This window comes from Carex rostrata, chromosome 8 (genome assembly GCF_964058835.1).
Source record: "Carex rostrata chromosome 8, lpCarRost1.2, whole genome shotgun sequence".
NCBI lineage: Eukaryota > Viridiplantae > Streptophyta > Magnoliopsida > Poales > Cyperaceae > Carex > Carex rostrata.
In genome coordinates this window covers 12,907,761-12,933,257 of record NC_135925.1, presented here as the reverse complement: position 1 = coordinate 12,933,257, position 25,497 = coordinate 12,907,761, and the positions used below count along the sequence as shown (strand labels likewise).

At 31.5% G+C, this 25,497-nt stretch overlaps 4 protein-coding genes across 12 annotated transcripts in view; 2 read left to right on the top strand and 2 right to left on the bottom strand.

Annotated features, from left to right (window-relative positions):
* The first annotated feature begins 4,579 nt into the window (after positions 1–4,579).
* LOC144558782 (protein trichome birefringence-like 5) lies at positions 4,580–8,504 on the top strand. Of its 2 annotated transcripts, XM_078307663.1 has the most exons (6): positions 4,585–5,078; positions 6,367–6,559; positions 7,029–7,222; positions 7,496–7,654; positions 7,979–8,013; positions 8,147–8,316. In XM_078307663.1, the coding sequence occupies exons 1-6, from the start codon at positions 4,615–4,617 to the stop codon at positions 8,182–8,184; spliced, it is 1,083 nt and encodes a 360-aa protein (XP_078163789.1). In that variant the 5' UTR covers positions 4,585–4,614; the 3' UTR covers positions 8,185–8,316. The 2 variants fall into 2 exon arrangements, with proteins under 2 accessions (XP_078163788.1, XP_078163789.1); XM_078307662.1 differs by having other exon boundaries at positions 4,580–5,078; positions 7,979–8,504.
* A 5,765-nt stretch (positions 8,505–14,269) lies between these two features.
* Positions 14,270–16,878, top strand: LOC144558747 (uncharacterized). 5 transcript variants are annotated; one of them, XM_078307607.1, is made up of 6 exons: positions 14,270–14,431; positions 14,532–14,654; positions 14,773–14,875; positions 15,208–15,487; positions 15,551–15,714; positions 16,430–16,878. In XM_078307607.1, the coding sequence occupies exons 1-5, from the start codon at positions 14,337–14,339 to the stop codon at positions 15,700–15,702; spliced, it is 753 nt and encodes a 250-aa protein (XP_078163733.1). In that variant the 5' UTR covers positions 14,270–14,336; the 3' UTR covers positions 15,703–15,714; positions 16,430–16,878. The 5 variants fall into 5 exon arrangements, with proteins under 5 accessions (XP_078163733.1, XP_078163731.1, XP_078163734.1 ...); XM_078307605.1 differs by having other exon boundaries at positions 15,208–15,505; positions 15,548–15,714; positions 16,430–16,876; XM_078307608.1 differs by having other exon boundaries at positions 15,208–15,505; positions 15,596–15,714; positions 16,430–16,874.
* A 3,078-nt stretch (positions 16,879–19,956) lies between these two features.
* LOC144558373 (glutaredoxin-C8-like) lies at positions 19,957–22,034 on the bottom strand. The gene is made up of 4 exons (XM_078307210.1): positions 21,651–22,034; positions 20,824–20,897; positions 20,466–20,564; positions 19,957–20,191 (listed from the first exon to the last, which is right to left on the bottom strand). The coding sequence occupies exons 1-4, from the start codon at positions 22,001–22,003 to the stop codon at positions 20,127–20,129; spliced, it is 591 nt and encodes a 196-aa protein (XP_078163336.1). The 5' UTR covers positions 22,004–22,034; the 3' UTR covers positions 19,957–20,126.
* A 2,341-nt stretch (positions 22,035–24,375) lies between these two features.
* LOC144557935 (Protein kinase superfamily protein) overlaps positions 24,376–25,497 on the bottom strand; it is a 79,672-nt gene continuing 78,550 nt past the window's right edge. For all 4 annotated transcript variants that reach the window (XM_078306607.1, XM_078306604.1, XM_078306606.1 and 1 more), the window contains 2 exons: positions 25,123–25,419; positions 24,376–24,807 (listed from right to left, as the gene is read on the bottom strand). In XM_078306607.1, the coding sequence (XP_078162733.1) occupies positions 24,550–24,807; positions 25,123–25,419 (555 nt within the window). In that variant the 3' untranslated portion in view covers positions 24,376–24,549. The remainder of the gene's footprint in view (positions 24,808–25,122; positions 25,420–25,497) is intronic.

The window sequence follows — 25,497 nt, the reverse complement described above, 5'->3', positions numbered from 1 at the left end:
TTGATAGACTTTGAAGCTATTTTTAAGTATGATAAGTATCAAAACCGTCTGATGCACTTTAAAATTTGTGCGTATAAATTTCAAAGTAGAGGGCACAAATTTTAAAGTTCATATAACTTTGATGACCATCGAATTCAAAGTAGATCTGACTCTCATCAAACTTACACTTTTAGGGCGTGTTCAGCGAAGCTTTTGGAAAAGGAAAAGAGAATGGGTTGTCAAAAATTTGAACTGACTTTTACTGTTTATGTGGAAAAAAAAAAATTCAATCAGATTGATTTTTTTTTTCCCACGTGAACAGTAAAATACTGAATATTTTTTCCCCCACGTGAACAGTAAAAGTTAGTTCTACTGCCGAACAGGCCCTTAGGTCATATTTAGTTGTGAAGCAATTAGTGAATTAAACCCTCTACTATACTTTTAATGAGTAAAACGATAAGTAAATTTTAAAAAATAACATGGAGTAACATTTGAGTTAATCCGAAGTAAGTTATTTCATCTCTTTAGGTGGAGTATCTTACTTCATTTGTGGATCCTGCCGTGTAACATCATATTAGAATTTTCTTTCTATTCATAAGCTTATTTCACAAAATTTCAACCAAACATAATTATTTTAATATATTTTAACTCGGAATAAACAATTTAATTCGAGATAATTTTGCTCCACAACTAACTAAACATGACTTTAGTGGCATGCCAAGGAATAAATGGACAGCTAACAATAGGCCGTGATTGGCGATGCTGATTTGATTGTCATTATGGCCTCGCCAGTTATGGCTGCAGGCTTTATATCACAGAAGAGCTGAAATGTCATAATTTATGTCTCATCCAAGTTATAGAAGAAGCATAATTGTGGGCCTATTTGCACCTAATTAAAAAGGGATTAAATGAACATTATTGACATGCATTAAATATAATCTATCTGCACCTCAACATTCATACAAGAAAACCGATTTTGTTCTAAGAACTAATTAAAAACAACATTAATAAAAGGATGGATAACGTTTGCAACTAATTTTTTTTTAATAAAAATATTAACAAAACTATTTTGACTTTACGCAACGCATTATTAATAGAGAAAATACAAAATAATATGACCAGTGAGCTGCTTAAAGTGAAAATAATTATGTCAATATCTTTACCCAAAATTTCTTCAATATTGCTTGTGTGAATTCAATTTGTGGAAAGCGTAGACATGAATTCTTTCGAAGGGTCCGTTCGGTAAATCATTGGAATAGAGGATAAGTGAGGAAAAGGGGAATTTGAAATTGACTTTAATTCCTCACTATTTTGGTTGTGTTCGGTTATTGTTGGAAGCAATGTTATCAGAACCGGACCGGATATCGATCCAGTAAACTTTCGGTTCAACGGTTTACTGGTCAGACCGATGGATCAACCGGTTCAATTGCTGGTTTTTTAAATAATTATATATGTATGAAATGTAAAAATATTGTTATAAAATAATAATATTTTTATATAGGATTCATAAAAGTTTGCACATATATATTTTTAACATCTAACTAAAATGAATATAGTGATTTTATTAAAAATAACTAAATGTTTTTTGTAATAATAATATATGATGTCTTTAATAAAAGACATAGTGCTTCAACAAAAATAACAACAAATAAAGAATAATAACATATGTTATTTTGAAATGAAACAGATATATACAAAAAAAATATAGTTTTACTTTTTATACCATGCATAATTAAGTAGTTTAACATATCTAAAACCTTAACACCATGTTTGGTTGTGGCCTAAATGGTGGAATAAGGAGTTTAGGCCTCGTTATTCCACCAAATGTGCCTTAAATGAGTCGGCCTAAGATGGCATAAGCCGATCTTTAGGCCGGCCTAAATTAAGCCACCTCACATGGTGGTTTAATTTTTATTCCACCTCGTGGCCTAACTTGAATGATTATAATAATATTTTATTTGTATATAATTAGTATATTATTGTTAATAATTATTATTAGTATATAATTATATAATTAATATCTTATATTGTTAATATATTAAATAATTATTATAATAATATTATATAATTAATATCCTTTTATTAATAATTATTATGTTATATTGTTAATATATTAATATTGTGTAATTAGTATCTTATTAACGATATATAACTATATAATTAATATGTTATATTGTTAATATATTAAATAATTATTATAATAATATTATAATATATTAATATTATATAATTAGTATCTTATTATTAATAATAATTATTAATATATAATATATTAAATAATTATTATAATAATATAATAATATAATAAGAGGTGGGCTACGGTGAGTTGCGAAGTAAAACGCGTTTCTACTTCACGCCGTATTTTTATTTTGAAAGTCCAAACGACCGATCCGAACCGTTAGATGTTTAATCCATATTGAAATGTGCTTGGAGACCAAATTTTACATTTTTTGGAATTGTTTTACTATTTATTAAGCATTTTTGAAAATTGTTGTTTTGCTGTGAACAGTAAAAAACAGTAAAATTTTATGGACCATTAGATCAGCGATTTTCAAAGTGGCTTAATAAATAGTAAAAAAATTCCAAAAAATGTAAAATTTGGTCTCCAAGCACATTTCAATATGGAGAACAAGATGAACGGTTCGGATCGACGTTTTGAACTTAAAAATCACAAAATATGAGCGTGAAGTAAAATAGTCGCTTTACTTCGCAACTCACCGTAGCCCATCTCATATAATAATATATTAATATTATATAATTAATATTTTCTTATTCATAATAATTATTAATATGTAATTATATAATTAATATGTTATACTGTTAATATATTAAATAATTATTATAATAATATTACAATGTATTATAGTTGTTATTAATATATTAATATCATATAATTAGTATCTTATTATTAATAATTATTAATAATTAATATTCTTAATATAGTAAATCATTATTATAATAATATTATAATATATTACAGTTGTTATTGATATATTAATATTATATAATTAGTATCTTATTATTAATAATTATTATTAATATATAATTATAATATTTTATATTGTTAATATATTAAATTATTATTTTAATAAGATTATATAATTAGTAATTATTATTAATTTATAATTATACAATTAATTTTTTATTATTAATAATTATTATTAATATATAATTAATATTTATATTGTTAATATATTAAATAAATTTTATAATAATATATAATATATTACAATTATTATTAATATATTAATATTATATAATTAGTATCTTATTAGAAATAATTAACCATTTTAGGCTTTTAAAACTTTAGTCCTCCATCAACTCTAACCAAATAAGGAATAGTTTAAGCTATGATTTAACTTTAGGCCTCAACCAAACATGAATAATTTAGACCGGCATAAGTTGGAATAACCAATTTAGACCTCCTTAGCTTTAGGCAACAATCAAACGTGGGGTAAGGTCTTTTGTGTAAATCCCATCTTAGTACCTACATTTGTAACTTTACATGGTGTGTGTACGGTACGGATGAGTCTAGTGCAATAGCGGTGCATTTTTTGTCTCTCACTTAATTAATGCCGAAAAGGTGTATCAAAAGTTGAGCCCGTTTAAAACCCGGTTTTTCTCAAGAACAAGTTACTGATTTTTACTAAAAACCGGTCAATTAAACCGATATTTGGCGGTTCAGTTGCAGATCCGATCATCTAAACAAATCAAACCGTAAATAGGTCCGGTTCTGGTTTTTTCCGGTCCGTCCGTCCGGTCCGGTCCGGTTTTAATAACAGTGGTTGGATGAGTGGAATAATATTAGGAAATGAGTTTAATCCATCTCTTAGAAAAATTAATTCCTTTATTCCACTTTTTCTATAATAGAGAATTGACTCATAAAAAAATAGATGAGTGACCAAAATGTAAAAAATAGAGATTTGACTATAAAAGTTCTAATCCAATTCTGCTTTTTCTAATTTCTCAATTCCTCAATTCCACTCACTTCTTTTGTTATTCGACAGAAATATAACATATTGTCTACTGTATTCTAGTCTTGCCAAACAGATTCTTTGTTATTTTCTCAAATCCTGCGATAATTACTGAAAAGTGAGAAACACCCCTTTATATTGTATGAATTTACTCTCCGTCAATGAGATGAGTCATTTTGGGTTATATAGGATAGGATCATTACATTTGACGAATTAGATTAATCTTCAATAAATTAGGCCTACTTCTGGCCTGCGTCTAGCAGATCCGACCCATTATCTCTGCTGTTTCCCGCCTTTTTCATCTGTTCGTTACTTCGTTTGGTCCAGGTGCAAGCATTTAACAAATTAAGCTGATAAGCTGAATTCCGTGGCGACTGGCAAATGAGTACAAATATAAAAATAAATACGTATTAACAAATGCATAATATGCATTGGATTTATAAAGTTTTTGCCAGCAAGTATACTACATTGAAAAAAAATGAAGAAATCTATGCAGACCGCTAGTCAGTAATGCACCACACTATGTGCATCATATTCATCGGCCACATAGAATCTGGATTTCTGCTCTCCTCGTACGGAATAGCTAGCCAAGCCAAGCCAGCCCAGCATTCATTTCCTCCTGTGATTCATTCCATCACCTTCCTCTCCTTCTTTCCAAATAATGACAATGGCCATGGCCATGGCTTCCTTTCCTTCCCCTCCCTTCGTCTCCCTTCGCTGCTCCCTCTCCCTCCTCCTTTTACTCTCACTCCCCCTCATCTTCCTCTTCTTCTTTCGTTACATTCCTTCTGAGCTCTCTCCTGTGCAAACCTCCTCCCGCTCCTCCATTTCCATCACCGCACCCAATCTCTCCATTCCGGTCCCCTCCCCTCCGCCTCCGTTTTCCTCTCCCTCTCCCTCTCCGTCTCCATCTCCATCTCTTTCTTCTCCCCCTCTCTTCACCACGAACAAAAAGTGCAACATATACGAAGGAAGATGGATCAGAGACGAGACCAATCGGACGCCTCTGTACCCGCCCAAATCCTGTCCGTACGTCGACGAGGCCTTTGCGTGCATGGAAAATGGACGGCCCGATGACGACTTCTTGAAATGGCGATGGGAGCCTTTCGATTGTGCCTTACCCAGGTAACCACGCATACAAAGATCTCAACTTTATCACTTTTATTACTCGCATATATAACTCTTAACAAATGTATTGAAAAGAAAAAATGAAAATGTCTCAACTAATTTTGCTGTGCGTGTACCATCAAAAAGAGAAAGATAAATTGTACAATGTCATTTGAACGTGGGGAAGATGGAGTAGCAGACAATCTATTATAATACTACGAAAAGAAATTGACGATTTAAATTTTTTGGGATTCTCAGTTTGCCCAAGGCATATTTAATTTGAACTCTCTTATGTCAATTTTTGGATGTAGTACTTAGATATATTCTACCGGAATGCATGAACAATTGTTTAATGTTAGAGTATTCCAAACATGGTTTAGGGAATTGAGAATTGTTTAAACTAATAAAATAATCTAGACGATAATGCACATACCCTGTGATATACATTTCTTCTCCTCCCAATATAGACATGTTTTGTTTGTGTTGGCTCTCAAGTTGGGGCAACTTGGGTGTACCTATCATTGTCATTAAAGAATTTGTTCTTGACGTAGCAAGGCAAACCTGGATTAGGGACATGACCATTTTGAAGAATAACCACACAATTCTCTTGTCTTGCATTCTTTGATAAATATTTGACTTGTCAATATATCATGCTTTAGTAGTTGATATTGCACTAGTAAAGTCAATAACTGATATGGTGATTGGTGGACGAGGGACCCTCAATACTTTAGTACGAAAGGGACAGAATTATTTCGGGTTCTTTTTAAAAAGAATTCAATGTGAGCATTAGCTTTTCTCATTCTTAAGTCTTAATTATTATTCATGAACACAGTCTCTGTCATTTAATATGGGGAATAAACTTGATGTTGTGTCCAATTGCAATTCTGTTATAATGCAGCACGAATAGTTTCATTTATAGCCCTGCAAATTGTCAAAATATAATTATAACTCACTAAATAGGTAGGTGATGCAGGAAATGTCACAAAAGATTACAAGACACAAAAGATATCCTTGCAGCCTCTCTTCCTTTATTTTAGAATGCACAATGTACCTTTATCATCACTTCTTTATCTCTGTACATGCGAGAAAAAAGAAAAAAGAAAAAAGAAAAAAGAAGAAGAAGATAATTTAAGAACTTTAACATGATTCGGAAAAGGACTTCAGTATGTGATACTTTCCATGTAGAGGAGTATATGAGATGTCTCTTGTCTAACAGCTTTGTGCATAGTATAATTGTTTCTTAGAGGCTAACATGAGTACAATCCCATATTATGATTATGTGGCACGAGCATGACTTGATTGATAGGTTGAATGCAACAGATTTTTTGGTAAGGTTAAGAGGCAAGAGATTGTTGCTGGTAGGAGATTCTATGAACAGAAATCAGTTCGAGTCGTTGCTTTGTGTTTTACGTGAGGCTTTGCCTGACAAGTCTAAGATGTATGAGACAAGAGGCTATAGGATCACAAAAGGCCGAGGATACTTCATTTTCAAGTTTGTGGTAACTTACCCAAGTTCTAATTTTGAGACATTTTCTTTTTGTATGTACCTACCTGACAAGCTTCACAATATCATCTAATATTATTTTCGCTGCATATACATTGCAAACCACCAATAGCTGACATATTATGTCTTTTCTGATGTAGTACACATTTTTGAGAGTATAGATTTTTGTGGTCACATGTCGTTACTTAATATACCTCTCTGTCACTATTTCATACCCTAAACCTTAACAAAGGAAAGTCTAAAATACTACCGCCTCTCTCTCTCTCTGAAAAGATGTTATTAGAACAGATAGTTTGGTTATTTGTTTTCTAAGACAATAGAAGGCCAGAGTTGATATTTTACAAGCATTTGCAAACTCAATGTGATAGTTTGACTCTTTGTAGGAAAACACATAAAATTTCTCATATTTTTTCATCTTTTAGTTTTATCTGTTATTTTATTATTTCTTTTGTGGATTTGAGCAGGATTATGACTGCACGGTGGAGTTTGTGCGCTCCCATTATCTCGTCAGGGAAGGAACACGAATCAATCGGCTTGGTAACTCAAATCCAACCCTCTCAATAGACCAAATTGACAAGTCAGCTAAGAGATGGAAAAGGGCTGATTTTTTAATATTTAATACTGGCCATTGGTGGACCCATGGAAAGACTGCAAAGGGGTAATTGCAATTAGATAACACCTTTTTTTTTCTAAAGAAACTTGAATTTTTGTTTTTCCAAATGCACCTTTTCAATCCTTGAACTTGTAAAGTGACATTTAGTTAAAGCACAACAAATGTCACTAAACTGTAATAGGACCAGAGATGTAGAGTACCAATTCTTCATGTTAGATCAAATACTATATTGAATATGGTTTGTCTGACCAATATTCTATTCAATTTCTCCTAAATTGAATATGGTTTGAGCATAATAACTAACAAGTAATTTATCAGGAAGAACTATTATCAGGAGGGAGGTGTGTTATATCCGAAATTTGATGCAGTGGAAGCTTATAGAAGAGCTATCAGAACTTGGGGACAGTGGATTGACAGAAACTTGGACCCCACCAAAACCACTGTCTTTTACCGTGGTTACTCTACCGCTCATTTCAGGTTTTCCTAACTTTTTTTCTATTTGTTTTTGTTTATTTTTTAAGAAAGACAAAATCTGTCTACTGCGAAATGAAAAGCCTGAAGAAAGGCTTGATACACACTGAACCTGTTACTCTTGTGTTCTTTTGTTTTCTCCTTTTTTTTTTTTGTGAATAATTATCTTTCAAATAGTTGTAATTTGCAATAGTGTTAAATTAAGCCCAGAAAAGAGTATATTTGGATGTCTTTTTGAAAATCATTATCTAGAGAAAACACTGAACTCTTCATTTGAAAACCATCAATCAAATTCCAAGTTTTTTACAGACTCTTAATTTATTTACTCAGGGGTGGTGACTGGGATTCAGGCGGCTCATGCAATGGTGAGCAAAGCCCAATTCTCTCAGGACCAATAATCAACAGTTATCCCATAAAAATGAGAATAGTTCAAGAAGCCATTCATAAAATGCGCTTTCCTGTAATCTTATTAAACGTCACTAAACTAACAAATTATAGAAAAGATGGCCATCCTTCTATTTATGGAAAGCTTCTGAAAAATGCGCAAAAGAAGGTTTCTAGGAAAAAACAGGATTGTAGTCATTGGTGCTTACCTGGCGTGCCTGATACCTGGAATGAGCTTATTTACGCGACTCTTGTTTTGCAAGGTAGAGATAAAGCAGGCGCATCATATTAGTTCAATATTACAGTTTGTTTGTAATTTGATCTTTGTTTCCACGGGGAGGGTGAAGGTTTTTTTTTCTCTCAATGGCAATTTTGGGAGCTGAATGGAACTACACCATACTAATTTTGATTTAGTTAGATTTCATGCGACATTTCGCTTCTTTTATACTAAGAAGCAAGCACTTATTTATAACATGTGAATATGCTTAGGATTTAGAGCATCTAAGTTTTTTTTATTAAGAAACTGTTTATAAACTCCATGTTGATCAAATAATTGACTCAAATTATTTCTCCTTTTAAATTTGTTGCTGATGTGGTTTAATAGAAACTCTAAAATAAGTTTCAGAAATATGAGAGTTAGAAACTTTAGAGACCTTAATTTTTAAAAAGTGATTAACAATTAAACTCAGTTGAATTTCAAGGATACAAATGCTCTTAGGGTTGTTAACATGTGATCCGACTTGGCGTGCATGCTTCATACACGTTAGAGCTTTCAATGAATATGATTTGGATCAAATTCTAACATAATAATACATTTCAAAATTATAAGATATATATATAGAGAGAGTAAGGCTACGCTACTTCGCGAATTAAATGGGCTGTTTTAATTCGCGCTCATATCTCTAATTTCGAAGTCTAAATAACCGATCCAAACCGTTAGATGTTTAATATATATTAAAATGTGCTTGGAGACCAAATTTTACATTTTTTGAAATTTTTTTACTATTTATTAAGATGGTTTGAAAATCGTTGTTTTTTAATGGTGCATAATTTCAATAAAAACAGTGATTTTCAAACCATCTTAATAAATAGTAAAAAAATTACAAAAAATGTAAAATTTGGTCTCCAAGCACATTTTAATATAGATTAAACATCTAACGGTTTTGATCGGCTATTTGGACTTCGAAACTAGAGATATGAGCGCGAATTAAAACAACCCGTTTAATTCACGAAGTAGCGTAGCCTTACTATATATATATATCTCCATTCTTATATTATGCACGTAGTTGTCCTGATCTGCCAACGGCTCAGATTGAAAGATAGATTTTCAAATTAAATATCAACCCTCCAATTACATAAGTTGTCATCTTTTGATTAAATACATCTATTTTATGTATAGAAGCCTAAATTTAATTAAAAACATAGTCGCCACACAGACTGCTACATGATTTGTCACATTAGGATTGAATGAATCCCAAGCAATATGTTTCCTTATTTCACCTTACAGCTATCTTTGATTAATGCAATCAAATTATTTCTTTATTTCTCCATTTTCTCCGTTTCATTTCTCCTCTTCCTCTGTAGTTTTGAAAATGAAAATGGAAACAATCATATATTTTTGGATTTTGTTTAGAGGTACTGTATCTTTGTGAATATATGAATAGCAATTCTTATGCTGATGGAAACAATCATACATTTTTGATTTGGAGAGAAAATAAAAAATATCTAAAACTTTCGAGTATATTATTTCCATCCTATGGTGAGCAAGTATTTTATTAAAAATTTTATGTCAGTGTCATCCTTAGAATAAAACAACTTTTACAAAAAAAATTGAGGAGAAATTAATTGCGCCTTGGTATAAATTATAGGCTATTACAACTAAAAGCACAAATTCATACACATATATTTAAGTTTAGCTTACCTCCCCGAAAGTTTCTCCTAGAACCTACCTTGCTAGTATATATATACATATCTAAGTCCTTATCACTCTATATAAGTTGGTTAAATGTACCTCCTTTTATTTATAAATTATATTTTTTTACAGATGCCTAGATATGCAAAAGCTTTTGTTTTGAGTTATAAAATATTTTTTTTAAGAAAAAGAAAAGAGAAATATCAGTGAATTGTTTGCAAAATGTTCTTCTTGTCATAGAAATCTGACAAAATGCTTTTATTTTTTTAGACCTATATATCGGAATAATGGATTTCGATATTTGGTGAAGCAATATGCAAATTCATGTATGTACTTCATGGAAAGGTTGAGATGGATATACACTTTTTGCTGCATGAGAGTATTAATAGGGTTCGTCAAAAGTTTTTGCTGCACTGAAAGGTTTGATTCCATAAAATTAAATGAATCCCTATACTCCTACATGGTTTGTCATATTAAATTGAATGAAATTCTAGCGATCTGTTTTCTCCTTACAACTATCTTTGATTGTTGCAATCAAATTAGTTTCTTATTTCTCTATTTTTTCCGTTTCATTTCTCCTCTTCCTCTATAGTTTCGAAAATGAAAATATAAACAATTATATCTTTCCAAATTTTATTTAGAGCTACTGTATCTTTGTGAATAGATGAATAACAGATCTTGTGCTGATGGAAACAATCACACCTTTCTAATTTGGAGAGAAAATGAAGAGTATCTAGAACTTTTGTGTAGAGAAATGTTATGTTGAAAAATTTCCATGTTAAAATAACTTCCATCAATAATATACATGTAGAAAAAATTCTTATTTGAATTGTTTAATTAAATCTTTTCCAATTTTGTTTCTTTACAGATCATTTATCCTCTAAATTGTTTAATGACATGTCTTGATTGTGAAAAAAATTAGATATTAAATCGCAATAATACTTCATTTTTTTTTTCATGTTATATTTTATCCTTTTTTTTCATTTGTTGTTGTTTCTTTTATTGTTATTTATTATTTGAATTTTCATTTTCTTCATTTGTGTCTTTTATTTTTATTTAAATATATATTTTATATTTTGTGTGAATGTCAAACAAAAAGATCTATTCGTATTCTATTCAATCATATAATATATCCTCGTTGCAACGCACGGACATGATACTAGTATATATATATAGAGAGGAGGGATCAAGTTACAACAAGTTACCACAACCATTTTTTACACTTTCAAAGTCCAAATCGTTGATCCAAACCATTCAACATTATCTCCACAATAAAATGTGCTTCCAAATCAAATTTTACTTTTTTTGAATTTTTTTTACTATTTATTAAGATGGGTACAAAATTCAATGGTCTGAATTTGACTAGTTTTTGTACCCATCTTAATAAATAGTAAAAAAAATTTAAAAAATGTAAAATTTGGTCTCCAAGCACATTTTATTGTGGAGATCACATCTAACGGTTTGGATCGACGATTTGGACTTTGAAAATATAAAAAATAGTTGTGGTAACTTGTTGTAACTCAAAAATTGTTGTAACTTGATCCCTCCTCATATATATATATATATATATATATATATATATATATATATATATAGGGTCCGGCTAATTTGCTGCCGGCAGCATTTCTGTCCAAGGTGTTGCCGCCCCCTTTTTTATTTTGTGATGTCCAAACAACAAATCCAAACCGTTAGATGTTTAATCTATATTATAATCTATTTGGAGACCAAATTTTATATTTTTTGGAATTTTTTTACTATTTATTAAGCTAGTTTGAAAACCGCTGTTTTCAGTAAATTTCTGCAGCATTGAAATCAGCGGTTTTCAAACCAGCTTAATAAATAGTACAAAAATTCCAAAAAATGTAAAATTTTGTATCCAAGTAGATTATAATATAGATTAAACATCTAACGGTTTGAATTTATTGTTTGGATATCACAAAATAAAAAAGGGGCGGCAGCACCTCCGGCAGAAATGCTGCCGACAACAAATTAGCCGGACCCTATATATATATATATATATATATATAAATTTATATTCAATTTATAATTTAAATATTTAAATATGAATTCGTATTTATTGTTATTTTGGTGGATTTTAAATTAGTTTCGGATTATATTTCGGAATTTATACGTAAGAGTAGTAAAATATTTGCATAAAAAAAAACTTGTTATTTTATTTTATAAAAGTACTGATTGAGGAGTTAGGCTAATATGACACTAGTGTTATATCAAACTAAATAACACCACATCTTAAACCCTTAAATCTGCTTTAAGATTCGTACAAAATGAAGTGCTTGAACAGTAAAAACGGATAGTACGAATCTTAAAGCAGATCTAAGGGTTTAAGATGTGGTGTTATTTAGTTTGATATAACACTAGTGTCATATTAGCCTCAGGAGAACACGACTTAAATTTAATTCATTGTAAGTTGCAACAATTTCTTACTATTAACTTAACTATAGACAATTTACAATTTCTTACTATTATACATGCTAGCGAATTATGATCGGTTAATTAGATTATGAATATCCATTGGCACCTTACGTATGAAGAAAAAAGGTATTCTTATTAAAACATGACGGACCCAGTTGGATAATATATATTTTATATTTGACCCGCCTCGATTAATTATGTACTTACTATGTAATCGCTGCCAAAATTATAATGGCAAAACAACTATATATATCACACGATTCTGGGGTCAATCTATCGCATGATACAGTACACCCTGCCAATGCCATGACCCCTAACAAAGAATAATTGTAAAAATGAGCTTCTGCAATTATACTTCAACTACAAAATAATTATAAGATTATTCTTTTTCTTTATTTTCAAAATAGTTAGAAAATTATATTTCATTCTGAAGTAGCAGCAGCACAAGCGGCCCAAATGAGGATTCATGAGATAACACGAGAGAGAGAGAAGGCCTAAGAAGCCCAGCCCAAATTGAATTAAGCTGTTTTAGTTCTCTTCAGTTCTTATCAGAGAAGTAGAACTTAAAAATAATAATTAATTAATAATTGGAGATCACAAACAGATGCCAATTGAATTATAAATGGCTGACAAAGGTCATCTATAATTTGAACAATATTGTCTCCTAGGACATCTCCACTTTCATAATCCCACATAAAACGTAATTTACAGAGACTTTTTTTGAATAGTTCGCAAAATCAGAATTAGAGTCGGACTCCATCACTTGACCGTGAAATCATAATTGGATTAATCAGACTGAATTGGTTCAAAAACTCGGATTTTTTTTATAGAAGCATGTGTTGTATTAAAAACATAGAAAAAATTTGGTAAATAAAAATACTTTTGATTCCAAAAAGAAACTAATTATATACAATAAAAATAAAGGAATAAAAGAAAAAAAAAATAGAAAATATGAAAAACTAATTCATTTTTAAATATGTTTTCTATATGAGGTCCTTTAGATGCTTGAATTGGGACAACCTGGAAGTATAAGCTAGTATCAAAATTAAAATGCAAATAATTAATGAAACTGAGTTGGGTCTACAGCAAATTAACTTTAATTTTTGTAGACAAGGCCGGAAAACGAAGCTCAGGGTCACATGCACTAAAACGAAAGCCCATGCTCTTTGGATTTACATTTTTACTTTATATATTCATAGCCGAGCCCAAAGTCAAAGAGTTCTTTGATTTACATTTTTCAAAGTCGAAGAGTTCAAAATTAAAATCCAAGTAGATGTGATCAATTCGTAAGGGTAAGGCCAACTCAAATTATCGCTTCTCTCAGGAATCAAATCTGCTGCTATTTTCTTTCCTTTCCGTAAACAGTAATTCTGCTATTTTTGTTTTTTTGAATCCAACCATTCAATTTTTTTTCGGGAATGAATCTCAAAGCGACTTTTTTTACATAACTTTTATGTGCACGCATCTCGAAATAATTCAATGGTTGGATTTGAAAAGGCAGGAATGTTCATGCACAAGAATAATAGTAGATGCGTATCCCTCATTTAGACCTAACCTAACCAAAATCATAGCCGTCTCTTCTCCAAATTCGATCGATCGTCTCTCCTCCGGTGCCTCTCAAGTGGCTCCTCTCCACTGTCCGAAGTCGTCTCTCTCCTTCCAGCACATCACCGTCTCTTCTTCTCCAGGTATTTCACTGAATTGAACTGGTTTAGTGATTCTGTCACTAGATTTGGATTGTTTGGTTTAGCTATTCGGTAACTGAGGCTTAATAGTTCATCTTTTTTTCCTTTTAATTTGCATTCTCGTCTGTCTGACCTTTATATGGCCGAATAGGCATTCTAAAAAGTTACCCGGCCCAATAAATAAAATTTGGGCTTGGGCCCAAATATTTTCTAAACCCTGAAAAGCTAATAAGAGGTTTGCGGCGGCTTGAAACGTTTCCGACGAAAAAAGAAAATGTCGTTGATGAGAGGAGATTTGCTGACAAGGGTGAGGAAGCTGGTGAAGGGATATGCCATGGCGACGCCACCCTGGCTCAAAGCCATGGAAAAGTAATGCCCTGCTCTGCCCTGCCCCAACTTCTCTTCTCTTCTCTTCTCTTCTCTTGTGACTTTTAATTAATTTAGGGTTTTGATCCAAATTTGGTAACAGAGCACCACCAGTGACATTTCCTAGACCTGATGCAAAGATAAAGAAGATAGAATTGGAAGAGGATGATTATGTCAGATTATTTCTCAAGCACTACAAATCTTCTGGGTATCATGATGCTATTAGGTAATTAATTTCCTCTACTCTTCCTTTCTCCTTTCTCCTTTTGTTTCATGCAACTAACTGCTAGTTAGTTTACAATTTTCAATTTTGCAATGCTCTTATCATTTCTATATTTTAACAGATTAAGTGAATTTGACCCGCCTGCTGCACGTATATTTGCATGGCGTGTATTACAACTGACAAAACAAGGTGTTGGTGAACAAGAAGCTGTGGCAGTTGCTGAGGTAATTGATCCAATTATGATTTTGCCAGATTATTCCCAACATTTTACTGTAATTGTGATGATTAGGTCATTATTTTGATTCCCAAATAATAAATACATAGATCAGTATATTAATGCAGTACTGCACACACATCATGTCTTTTGTTGCTGTATGATATTTGGTGAGAAGTTAACAAATAAAAATGGTTCAAATGAGTCTTCTGTTACCACTTACCAGTGATAGAAAAAGAGATTTTGAAGAAGACTTATTCATCTTCATTGTTCTTGCTCGACCTCTAAATTTTAGGTGTAGTTTGCCAAGATAAGAAAAGAAACATATTAATCTGTATGCAGATGGAATTCGTAGCTGAAAAGAAGGCGAAGATGAAGGCATACAAAGAGTTAAAGGCAATATGCAAATTGCGGGGCAAGAGGCCTCCTGAGAACCCGTACCCATGTCCCATCGATGAGATACAACGTGAGGAGAAGAAGTTTGTCAATGAGCGCTTCTCCAACCCAAAGATACTGCAGATTGTTCAGAAGATGAAGGAGGAGAAGAATGAACAAATATGGGAGCGCCAGGAGGCTGCCGGCATTGCTGGAGGTGGTGGCGGCGGTTTTAGTCGTGGTGGAGGTGGATATGGTGGCGGCGGTGGCTTTGGTCGTGGTGGAGGAGGATATGGTGGTGGTGGAGGAGGTGGATATGGTGGTGGTGGTGGTGGCGGCTTTGGTCGTGGTGGAGGTGGATATGGTGGTGGTGGGGCTCCTGGTGGATATCAGGGTGGTCGTGGAGGTGGATATGGTGGCATGAGTGGTGGTGGAAATGGTGGATTTGGTCAGTTTCGGTGAATTTGTTGTCAGGTATGTAAACTAAAGTGTTTTTTGTGTATTTAGTGAAATAACGATTTCAGTGTCATTCTTATTCATTTTTTGGAACGTCATTTGTGCCCTTGCAAAGAAATTCTCTTCCTAATTATTACAGTCAGAGAGGAGGAAGTAAGGATAATTGTATTTTACTAGCACATTTGTGTTGCTTCTTTTTTTAAGAAGGAAAATATATGATTTGTTGAAATTTTAGAGTACACTCAGAAATTATTATTTTAATGGAGATTTGATTTGATTTTTTTTTTTTTGTGGAACTATTTTTGTTGTTAAATGGATCCCCGTGATGAACGATTTAGTAATCTTAAGTATTAAAATTATGAATTCTCAGCGGCTCCCTCATAATATTATACTTCTGAGGTCGAGGAAGTAAGATTTCACACATGTGGAAACTAGGCTTTTCTGAGGGATCCTTGATTCTCTATCTAAATGTTATTCTTTGGCAATTTCTCATGTACAGAACAACTAAAAATCTTAAATTTCATAAGATTAGGTATACCTTTGTTTTGAGATTTTACAGCGGGATGTCAAATAGGCATACACAAATTTTGAGGTTTTGTTGGATCATTCAGAAACTGTTAAACAAAAGATTTTTTTTTTTAAGAAAATATATAATTCATGTTGTTTTGCAGCTTTTTGGTCTCTTGTGGGTGTTATAATCTCTGATACGGTGTTGTTCCTATTGTTTTTTCAGGATTTTGCCTTTAGAGACATTTGATGACTGTTGCTGTCCAATCTGATATGATCTGATCGGCTGATCGTACAAGATATTTTTACCAGCATCAGTCCTTTTCTTTTCTTTTGTTCTTCCTTTGGACAAACCGTTCCTGGTTCCTGGTAACAAGTTCCTTGGACCATATTGCAGTTTTGCTCTAATGCCTACCTCACTTTGCCGCTCCTCACCGTTACCATGTTTTCCTCAAACCCGATTTATCTTCCTGCCACAAACTCGAGTGTCAAAACAACAATTTAGAAGGTTGGAATGCGAATCTTTTTTTTTCATTAAACTGTTGAAGCTTCTATAAAGAAGCAATAAAGATTGATGACATGTATGAAGCTAAGTTTCTCATTCACAAACCAACCCTTCATGACATAAGAAAACCCTTTTTTTTTTCTTTACATAAAATTTGTTGACATTTTGAGAAGGTTTAAACATTTAGAAGGCAATAACATTATATTTGGGACCATTTGAAATTCTCTGATTCAAATAAAAGGTATATGAAACCAATATATTCCCTAAATCATGGGATCCATTGTGAATTGCAATTAGACATTCTTTTTTTCTCTATGTTGTTGGATTTGATAAATTTAAGGAACAGAAACTTGGTCAAAATCATGTCTTTTCGTAAATTTGAAGTCCAATTCACGAACATGCAATCTATTAATAATAGAGATTAAACCGCTAAGCATATATTGTTAAATACTAGTCAAGTGTCCGTGCGTTGCAACGGAATTGAAATATTATTTTAATTATTTTTTAAAATGTAATTAATTTAAAAATTGATTGCATAATCATGTAGAGTTAATAATGAAAGCAAACAAGAATGTTAGTATTTTATCCTAAAAATATTCAAGAAAAATTGAAAGTAGAGACATTGAAATTTAATATAATTAATAAAAGACAATTGAATAATATTATAATCTACATGAATAATATAATAAAACAATCTATATTAATAACAAAGAACTCAGAACATATAATAAAATGAAATAATACTAAAGCATGACATTTTTTTTAAAAAAGACCCGTAGGTATATTGCATTAAACGATATAGTTCAAACAATTACAGTGCATAAAAGAGAAACTTAGAAATTGAAAATAAGCCTCTAAATTAAAAGGAAAGATAAACTGAAATCTATAATTACATCTAACTGCCACTATCCATCATTTCGCAAATAAGAAGAAAAACAAGGAGCTCCTTGTAAGTTTGTCATTTCCCATCTGACAACATATTCATTTGCTAGAAATAAATCTGCTGTGATTCTAAAGAATCGCAGGGTCCCTGCAATTCCAGATCTTACCATTCATTTTTTGGAATCTACGAACCTTGAGAGAAGTTTACACGAATCTCAAAGCAAATGAAAGGGTAGATGTAGAATCTCAGGATCCCTGTGATTCTTTGAAATCGCAGCAGATTTGGTTCCTTGCTATTCGTTTGCTACCAGCATCCTGAATTGGCGCGTGGAAAAAGGAGAAAACGCGTGGAAAATAAAGAGAGAAAATGAGATTCAGTGATACAATTTCTGTGTGGCATTGTATGTAGCATGGATATAACTCACTAAATTTAGATTTTTACACGTTTGACAACATGAAACAGATGTATAAAATCAAAATCATTTATTAAAGGCTGAGATTGAGATCTGTTTTGATAAGTGAGTGAGATTTATAAAATGAATGGCTGAGATCTCCTCTTGACAAATAGAGGATTGGATCCAAAAAAATATGCGTAATATTTAGTAGTCCTGATATTTCATCGGCTAAGTAACTTCAGAACAGACTGTCTTTAAAAAGCAAACTGCTTATTTGAGGTATCAAAAGAAGAACTCTTTCAACGGAATTGAGGGCAGTCTGATGAACATCAGATCAAATTCAGTTCGATATTAGTTCAGAGATGTTCAATCCATTTCAAAATTCAGACAAATTAAGTACGTACGAATATTGATGCGAATAAAAAAGATGTAACCTTAAAATTTAGTCTAATATCCATTTCCACTTCCTCATGAATTGAAATATGCTATTATTATGAGAAAATTTATAATGGCAAAACGCACCCATTTCCTATGTGAACAATTCCAGCGGTTTGTATTATAAATACCAGATACTGCGAGTAAACTTTTCTTTGCAAAACATACCCATTTCCTACTATACTGGTGAATCTATCAAATTAAAATTTATTAATTTAATGTTATTTGATGTTCAATCTACAATTATTATTGTAAACTAGAAAATTATTTTAGTAAAATTTTATTTATACATTTTATCTTATTGTAAATTACAATACGAATGTGTTTTTTCTTCAATCAAAACAAGTAGTAGCAGTAAAATCAATATCGATTTTCATGAAAAAAAGGAATAAAAATAAATAAATCAATAACAACATTAATATAATATTTGGTGAAAGTAATTCTTATTTTTATAACCACTCTTTTATTTGATAGTTATGATATCTCACAATAATAGAAAAATAAAAATAAATAACATTATTGCTATTGTTGAATCAATCAATAGTTTTCGCAACATGCATTCTATATTCGATCCCTCTAATATCCCAAAGTGATAATAAAAAAATGAGATTATTGCTATCATTGAACCAATCAATAAATTTGGTATATGTTCTAATTTAATGTTTACAATATAATTTGAAAGAATATTCATCAATAAAATATATAGAAAGAATGTCACACATGTTGTGTCTACAATGACCATTAACATGTGATCTAACCCAAGAAGAAAGAGAGTCCAATGGGCATGGGCATGGGGTTACTTTACTCGATCTGAAATAACCCTTAAGTAACCCAACTTATGGATTTCAAATCGAGACCGTCCAATTCGAATTCGTCGCTCGAGATTACTTTGAGATTCAGATTCGTTGCTCGGATATGTGCGCTTCACTTTGGATGAATTATCACGGATTCAAATTGGATAGTCCCGATTTAAAACCCAACAATTGAGTTTCTTTACTGGATCTGAACTCAATGGGCATTGGAGTAAAATCGGTCCGAAACTCAATAAAAGTTGTCCGATTTACATTAATGATCCTAAATATAAGTGTAAGTAAACTGTAATATTCAATTTATTGATCATTCAAAGATACAATGCTCTCTATTCAATTTATTGATCACTAACTCCGTGTTTCATCCAAACTACAGAAGATAATATTACGTACAGCGCTGAAAAAATAATTATTATCTCCATTGCCCTTCAAAATATGGATATAGGAAATGAGGGAAGCGTGGCCACAAATATTTACCATTATTTCTAGCTTTCAGGGTGCACTTGATAATTTGAGACTTTTGTTGGGTGTACATGAAATTTTTACTTAGATCTAATCCAAATTCAGGGCAGATAACTGCAATCAAGCATTTAAGCAACCAAAGAAGGGAATGTGTACTCTTCACAGATGGTCTACAGTTCAGTTCGCTGATTGCTTGATTGCAATTAGCAACCACTAACCGAATTTGTACCAGATGGTAACCAACATAAATTAATGAACATCCAGAGAAGATATCCAAACATTTCATATATAAAATGCTAACAGAACTCAACCTTTTGAAATGCAAAAGTCACACAAAATTAATTGTTTATTTTTTTTTTCATAAATATTGTTGAAAATTGAAACTAAATGTTGATGTTCGACCATGCAAAGTCACTGATAGAAGAGCCCTAACATTCAGAGATCATCTTTCGGGTCGAGCAGTTCCTTTAGCTTGCCGCTTTCATAAGCTTCAACTGTGGCTGAAGTACATGGCAAAAACATTATTGCTTAGATTATTGTAAATAATGAAGAGAAGTTAAGCAAATATTTTATTGTCTACCTACAAAACTTCCAATTATTAATTTAATTATCCAGCCAACTGATACAAAAATAATCTCATCCATCTATCATTTTCCATCACATATACCCAAATCAGAAATGAGAAAAATCAGGGGCACACTTAAAATTTCCCACATCTCTAATTTAATTATTGGACAATCAACAAAAATGAGGAAAGAAAGAGTAATCGATTACCATCAGAGCCACCCAAGTGCTTTCCTTTAATAAATACTTGAGGTACAGTTCGCTTGCCAACAATTTCAAGGAGAGCATCTTGAATTTCACTACCATCCTCTGAATAATAATAATTTCAAACTCATTCATTGCAATAAAATAAGATATCCGTCTTAGAATGAGTTAAGTTATGCAATTGTAACCCTTCTACCATTTATCTCATGTCCTGTTTTGTGTTTAGCTCAACAAAATTTTAGGCTAATATTTTATTCAGTTGGTTGTAGTTGGAATAGCTGCAAATAGGTAAGGCAAGTTTTGGGCAGATTGAAGCTCAATCAAAGTTGATTTCAAATTTCGTAAAAAAAAGAATTCATCATACCCCTTTGATCAAGCTCAACAACAAAAGGCTCCTCATTTAAATCCTTGAAGACACCCTTTGCTCTCTTGCAATACCTACAAATATAATATGTGACAGAAGAGCATTTGCCTTAGGGGTGTAAATGGATCGGATATTATCCGATTTCATCCGGATCCGAATCCGGAAAATTATCTAAATTATCCAATCCGTATCCGTATTCGTATCCAAAAAATTATAACGGATAAGGATACAGTAAGACTTTTAACTATCCGTATCCGACCGTTTACACTTTTAAACCACAACAAATGTGTTATATGTTCTTAAATTGATTTATTAAATTGCATATTGTACCAATAGTTTATTAAATTGCATATAAATATATATTTTGATAAACAATATAACACTATGATATCCTTAGTGACTAATATTTTAATAATATAATAAATGTTTTGCAACCAACAAGTTAATTGTGAAAAATATCCGTATCCGTCCGATATCCGTATCCGTCCGATATCCGATCCGTATCCGTAACATTTAATATCCGACCCATATCCATATTTGAGACTATCCATATCCATATCCGTATCCAAAAAAATATAACGGATACCGATACAGTAAGACCACTATCTGATCCATATCCGACCGTTTACATCCCTAATTTGCCTTCAGTTTTGATCTATCTCTAAAAGTTAAATTTTAAATGACATGGACTATTAGGTAGTAAACTATGATCACATTGACGAGATTAAACATTTAATAAACCTAAATCACAAACTTAATCTATGATAAAAACGAAGATCCCTAATTTATATCGCTCAGCAGTGTGTGTGTGAGAAAGAGAGACGTACGGACAGTACGACTTGGAGAAGATAACAATGTCGTGCCCTTTGACAGTGCTTCTGATGAAGGCTCTCTTCTCCTTGGCCGCGTCGGCGGGAGCTGCGACGAAGGCGGCCGTGGCGAAGGCGATCAGAGCCACCGTGGCCATCCCTATTCGCCGTGTCAAAGCCATCTCGACGGGGGTGATCGGAGGAGTCTGGATCGGATTCAACGAGGCGAGACAAAGAGATGGATATCTGAGCTTGAATGGACGCGCGATCGAGATGGAGATCGAGGGTTTTATGGTTTGATCTGGAATTAGATCTGTGGTTTTGATTGGGATTTGGGGTTTCAGATGAAGTTTCAGTTGGTTACCGATCATTGTATTCGTTTGGGTTCGGTTAGATTAGTCCACCATAATTCGACTTGCTTTTATACAAGTCTGGATCTTCTTAACGGTATGATTGGATTGGATGAAACAAAGAATAAAATAAGAATAGAGTTAATTTTAAGTTTAAAAACAGTAGTTAATTTAATTTTTAGTTGAATTAGTAGAATAGTGAGCTAATCTACAAATAAATAATAACGAGTTAGTATTATTTTTTCTCCATTTAAAAATTAAATAACTCAAAAGAATAGTGTTATTATCGAATTAGTGCTATTTTCACTTGTTTAAGAAAAATAGGTGGAATACTAGAAATATTTTTTTATTTAATTAGAATTTATTATAATTTTATTATTCGATTCTATTAAATATTAGAAATATTTTATATATTTTTTCGAAAATAGATGAAATACTATATAATTTGATTTATTAGAAAGACTGCAATAAATAATCCGGATCAATAATTTTCAGGTCGAATTTTTTACTGCTGAAGAAAGATTAAAATATTTCTTTGTGTTATTGGAAAAAATAAAAATATTTTAAATCTGAGTTATTGATTCTAATTCAAAAGTCACTTCTAAGTAAATACAAAAAAATATTGTAATTCTTTTATTTTCGAAAAAACAAAAGAAATCTCTGACTTCTGTTATAAAACTGATTTAGTTTCAATTTTTTTTTTCAAAATAGATATAACTAGTGGGGCCCATAGGAATAATTTTTCATAGCCACTACCTCAGTAAAAAAAATAGCAAAAAAAGTGATGACAAGCCAACTCAACAAAAGTGATGCATTTTAGTATAATATTTTTCCCAAGTTTGATTTTACCTGGGATGAATTTTTTTTTGGCCTGTTCCTATTTAAAAAAGAATGATAAAAATACTTTATTTCCAAGTTTTCATCAACTAGCCAGTCAAAGAAAAATAGAGAGTTGATCAGTCAAAGAAAGTACGACTTCGTGAGAGAGAAAGAGAATAGAGGTTTATTGCTCAATTTGTCATAACATCAGTCACATCAATCACATGTAATAATGACAGTATACTTTTAATTAATTAGAAGTATGACTTCGTGTGAGAGAGAGAAAAAAATAGAGATTTATTGCTCCAACTCCTCGTAACATCAGTCACATTTAATACATTTTTTTTTTATGAGAACATGTAATAATTAATAACTATGACATCTTACAAGTTGGAAACGTCTCTGCTGCTTTTCTCTAAGATTGCATTTAGATGAAGTAAGAATAGAGCTAACTTTGGATTAGCTCCACTATTCTTAACCTTGGGTGATCCAAACAACAATTAGAAAATTGGGTTAGCTCAAGAATAGCTCTATTCTATTAACTCATAGAAATAGTGGGTTAGTAAGAATAGAGCTAGTGGAGTTAGTGATATTAATAAAAAAATAGTTTTCATTCCTCTCAATTAGATTAGTTTAAATATTAAATTAGTATTAAATAAAATATTTGATTAGTATTAAATAAATATAATATTAAATTAGCTTAGTGTTAAATAAAATATTAGTTTAAATATTAAATTTAATATAATATTAATTAAAATATTAGATTAGTATTAAATAAATATAATATCAAATTAGATTAATATTAAATAAATATTAGATTAAATATGATAAATATCTTAGAATGATCACAATATTTTCTTTATTTACTCTGAAGTGATTTTTGAACTGGGATCAATAACTCAGATCAAAATTTTTATTTCTATTTTTATTTAATAACACACAAATAAATATTTTAATTTTTCTTATAACCGCAAAAAATCCAACATGAAAAATATCGATTCAGATTATTTGTTGCAGTTCTTCTAATAAATCAAATTATATAGTATTCTATCTATTTTCAAAGAAATATATATAATATTTCTAGTATCTTAGAAAAAAAATCATAAAAATTTTCAATTAAATAAATAAATCATAAATATACAAGTTAAGTTTCGGACAGAAACCGAAGAAATCACAAAAAAATTATGTATACTGCCGCTGAAAATTTCGACAGCCCAATTTTTTTTCAGCCGCCAAAATTTTCAGCAGCCTAAGCATTTTTATATTTAATTTTGAATATTAAAAAAAAAGTGGCTATTAACTTCTCCGTTAATATTTTGAAAAAAATAATTATATTTCATTAATATTTTGAACAGAAAAATTAAGAAAAACTATAGAATGATTGAGATAAATAAAACGGTTAATAACTACAAAAGAACAAATAAAATTTGAGTAAAAAATCGTCACAAAAAACAGAAAAGTTTAGTAACCTCCAACAAAATTTCCCTTTTGTTTAATACCTAAATTATGTTCGTATTTATATTCATATTTATATAATATTCATTCGTTTACACCAGGTTGATTGCAAGTTCAAGAAAACGAATGCAAAAAGATTACCAATTATTCAGCACGCTTTTTCAAGCAATGTTAATAATTTCTTATAACTGTACAAAATCAATAAAAAAAGAAAAAAATCACACTTCTCCAACTAGACCTCCCTCAAGGAGGTACATCGACTAAAAAAATATGAAAAACATAAACTAGTTAGTTTAGCTAAATCTAGGATCCTGAAATTTATGTTGCTTCTCCAAATAATGCAAAAATCTAGAGAAACAAAGCCAGAATGTCTCTGGCAGTCTCATTCGGGATTGATTAACCATAGCCGAAGAAATATCAAAAAGAAATCGGTGCATCTCAGGCTTCACAGAGGTGCGGATGAGCATAGCAATCCACGCCTCTGGTGCCAGCCTAACCGCATCCCTCAATGATTTTATGCCATTTATTACTCTTGAAATCATTGCATTTCTCTGAAAAACAGAAATATTTTTTTTTACTAATAATTGCAAGTATACACCGGAGAGGCTTGTATAGAGATGAAAATTTTAATTCTACTCTTTTTGCTCCTGCACTTGTTTGTTTGTTTGATTGTTTACTATTGCCGACAGTTTTTGGTCTAGAAAATTTCAGCCCTAATCCAATTTGATACTAGTTTTTTTACCTAAATATAATGCTACACTTTTTGAACCCAACCATTTTATTTGTTAGTGCAAGTGGCATGTTCTTTCTCAAAGTACAAAAAAAAAAAAATAAATAACAGAGAGAAATTTAACAGATCAACAAACCTCAAGATCAGACTCTTGTAAATGTTCTTTCTCAAAGAAACAAGGAGAGGCTGCTTCTTGCAAGAAAGCATCAGAGGCCTTGATTATATCTTGTATGAGAAAAACCCTAACCCTCCAACCTTTTTCTGACAAGATAAACCGAAAAAACTCTTCAGTAGATGCGACTACTGACCTCATGTCAAACGATTTCCACCCTTGAGTTTTCCCAGAGTGTGAATTTTTCCCTTCATTGTTTTCATTTTCTTTTTCTCCTTCATCTGTTCTTGACTGTGATGATTGCTCGGAAATAGCAGCTATCTGTTATAAACAAACCACGGGAAAGTAGTAACTAAGCCAAGATTAACTTAAAAACTTCAAAAAGGTCCTTTCCTCATC

Bases quoted from the DNA above. Each gene is read 5' to 3' on its own strand.
- LOC144558747 (XM_078307605.1), top strand. From the start codon at position 14,337: ATGTCGTTGATGAGAGGAGATTTGCTGACAAGGGTGAGGAAGCTGGTG. The intron at 14,432-14,531 runs GTAATGCCCTGC...ATTTGGTAACAG, and splicing joins TGGCTCAAAGCCATGGAAAA to AGCACCACCAGTGACATTTC. The intron at 15,506-15,547 runs GTGGCTTTGGTC...GTGGTGGTGGAG, and splicing joins AGGTGGATATGGTGGCGGCG to GAGGTGGATATGGTGGTGGT.
- LOC144558782 (XM_078307662.1), top strand. From the start codon at position 4,615: ATGACAATGGCCATGGCCATGGCTTCCTTTCCTTCCCCTCCCTTCGTC. The intron at 6,560-7,028 runs GTAACTTACCCA...GGATTTGAGCAG, and splicing joins ACTTCATTTTCAAGTTTGTG to GATTATGACTGCACGGTGGA. The intron at 7,223-7,495 runs GTAATTGCAATT...GTAATTTATCAG, and splicing joins CATGGAAAGACTGCAAAGGG to GAAGAACTATTATCAGGAGG.
- LOC144558373 (XM_078307210.1), bottom strand. From the start codon at position 22,003: ATGATCGGTAACCAACTGAAACTTCATCTGAAACCCCAAATCCCAATC. The intron at 20,898-21,650 runs GTACGTCTCTCT...TTATATTTGTAG, and splicing joins TTCTCCAAGTCGTACTGTCC to GTATTGCAAGAGAGCAAAGG. The intron at 20,565-20,823 runs GTATGATGAATT...ATTATTATTCAG, and splicing joins TGTTGAGCTTGATCAAAGGG to AGGATGGTAGTGAAATTCAA.